This window comes from Fukomys damarensis, unplaced genomic scaffold (genome assembly GCF_012274545.1).
Source record: "Fukomys damarensis isolate Sample0158 unplaced genomic scaffold, DMR_v1.0_HiC HiC_scaffold_37, whole genome shotgun sequence".
Classification (NCBI taxonomy): Eukaryota; Metazoa; Chordata; class Mammalia; order Rodentia; family Bathyergidae; genus Fukomys; species Fukomys damarensis.
The window spans coordinates 42,107,608-42,109,192 of NW_022900949.1; the positions used below are offsets into that span (position 1 = coordinate 42,107,608).

At 52.9% G+C, this 1,585-nt stretch overlaps 1 protein-coding gene across 5 annotated transcripts in view; it reads left to right on the forward strand.

The window, feature by feature from the left end:
• The window catches only part of Slc38a3 (solute carrier family 38 member 3), a 14,461-nt gene extending 13,089 nt beyond the window's left edge, over positions 1 to 1,372 (forward strand). For all 5 annotated transcript variants that reach the window (XM_010615505.3, XM_010615504.3, XM_010615506.3 and 2 more), the window contains 2 exons: positions 307 to 410; positions 499 to 1,372. In XM_010615505.3, the coding sequence (XP_010613807.1) occupies positions 307 to 410; positions 499 to 603 (209 nt within the window). In that variant the 3' untranslated portion in view covers positions 604 to 1,372. The remainder of the gene's footprint in view (positions 1 to 306; positions 411 to 498) is intronic.
• The last annotated feature ends 213 nt before the right edge of the window (positions 1,373 to 1,585 follow it).

Consider the following 1,585-nt stretch of genomic DNA (forward strand, 5'->3'; position numbering starts at 1 on the left):
TAATTTTTTTTTTTTTTTTTTTTTTTTTTTTTTTTTTTTTTTTTTTGGCGGTATCAGAGATCAAACTTAGGCCTTGTGTTTGCAAGGCAGGCAGCGGAACCACTGAGCCAAATCCCCGGCCCCTCATTGTTCATTCCATTCATTGACATTGTTCTTCATAGAACAAGGTGAGAGGCTGGCCCATGCAGAGCTTCCCAGTAGAGTAAACAGCTCCAACAAAGAATGGTTGATCTCACTGAAGGTCTGCTCCAATCTCAGCCTGGAGCCTGATACGAGCCAATGGTGGCCATGCTTTGTTCTCTGCAGGTGCCACGTCTGCCCCATGTCTCATCTTCATCTTCCCTGCCATCTTCTACTTCCGAATCATGCCCACCGAAAAGGAGCCTGCAAGATCGACCCCCAAAATCCTGGTGCGAGGGGGCTCAGAAGCTAGCAGGCTGGTGTGGGGCTAAGGGGCTGCCCTGACCTCAGACCTGACCTTTACTTCTGGCCCCACAGGCCCTGTGTTTCGCTGCGCTTGGCTTCTTGCTGATGACCATGAGCCTGAGCTTCATCATCATTGATTGGGTCTCAGGGACCAGTCAGCACGGAGGAAGCCACTAGGATGCCCATGTTCTGTTTACTCATCCTCATGTCCTCCCAGATTCCCCAGCCCCTCCCCATCCAGTGGCCAGTCAAGGGGAGAAAGAAAGGGAGAATGGCATCTTTTTAAACTCTATGGCATTTGGCCTGGCATGTTTCCTCTCCTTGGAAGATTTTCCTTAAACAGCCAGGACCAAACCCTTTGGGCTACTACCTGATGGGCTATAGAGCTGCAGGGGCTCCCTGAGCTGGGGACAGGGTAGAGTTGTCACCTCTGATCCCACCCAAACCCATCATGCCCATAGCTGCATATGCTGAGGCCCAGCAGCTGCTTCCTGAGGTCTGTTAGGGCACACAAAGTCAGAAGCCAGGCCTGCAGCCAACCCCTCACCCTGCTGCAAGGCAAGAGTCTGCACCCTGAGGCCTCATCTCCCCCAGCCCACCTGTTTTCCCTTTTTCTATCCCTTTGGCCCCTTTCAAACATGGGGTCTCAGACTCTTGAATTCTCTTGTCCTCTTCTTTCATCCTCCACCCAGGAGGAAATCCCATTCTACCCCATGGCTGGAGCCAGTAGATTCTGCTGAGGATGGGGCTGTTGTGGGCACCAAGGGATCCCTGTCCCTTCACCAGTCCTGAGGAGGCTGGGCCGCCTGGGCCATAGCTCACATTCCACTGCTAGGAGAAGAAGCTCTGAGCCCAGTATCCTGCCCTTGGGAGACAAAGATCCCAGGGGTCAGCTGGAGCAGAGCTGAGGAGGCTGACAGCTCTTTTATAAACCTTATACTTAAGACCTTTGTATTGACATTCTTCTTCTCTATGGCCTCTGGGTTTCTGGAAAATGGGGTCGGGGTAGGACATGGATGGTGATGGAGGACCTCCTTGCTTGGATGAGGATGGGGCAAGACCTCCTCCCCCACCTCCTGCCTCCTAAACCAACCAGTGGCACTCTCAGACCCAGCTTCAGGCTGGTCCTGAGCCAAGCTCAGCACAGACCTGCTTTCTC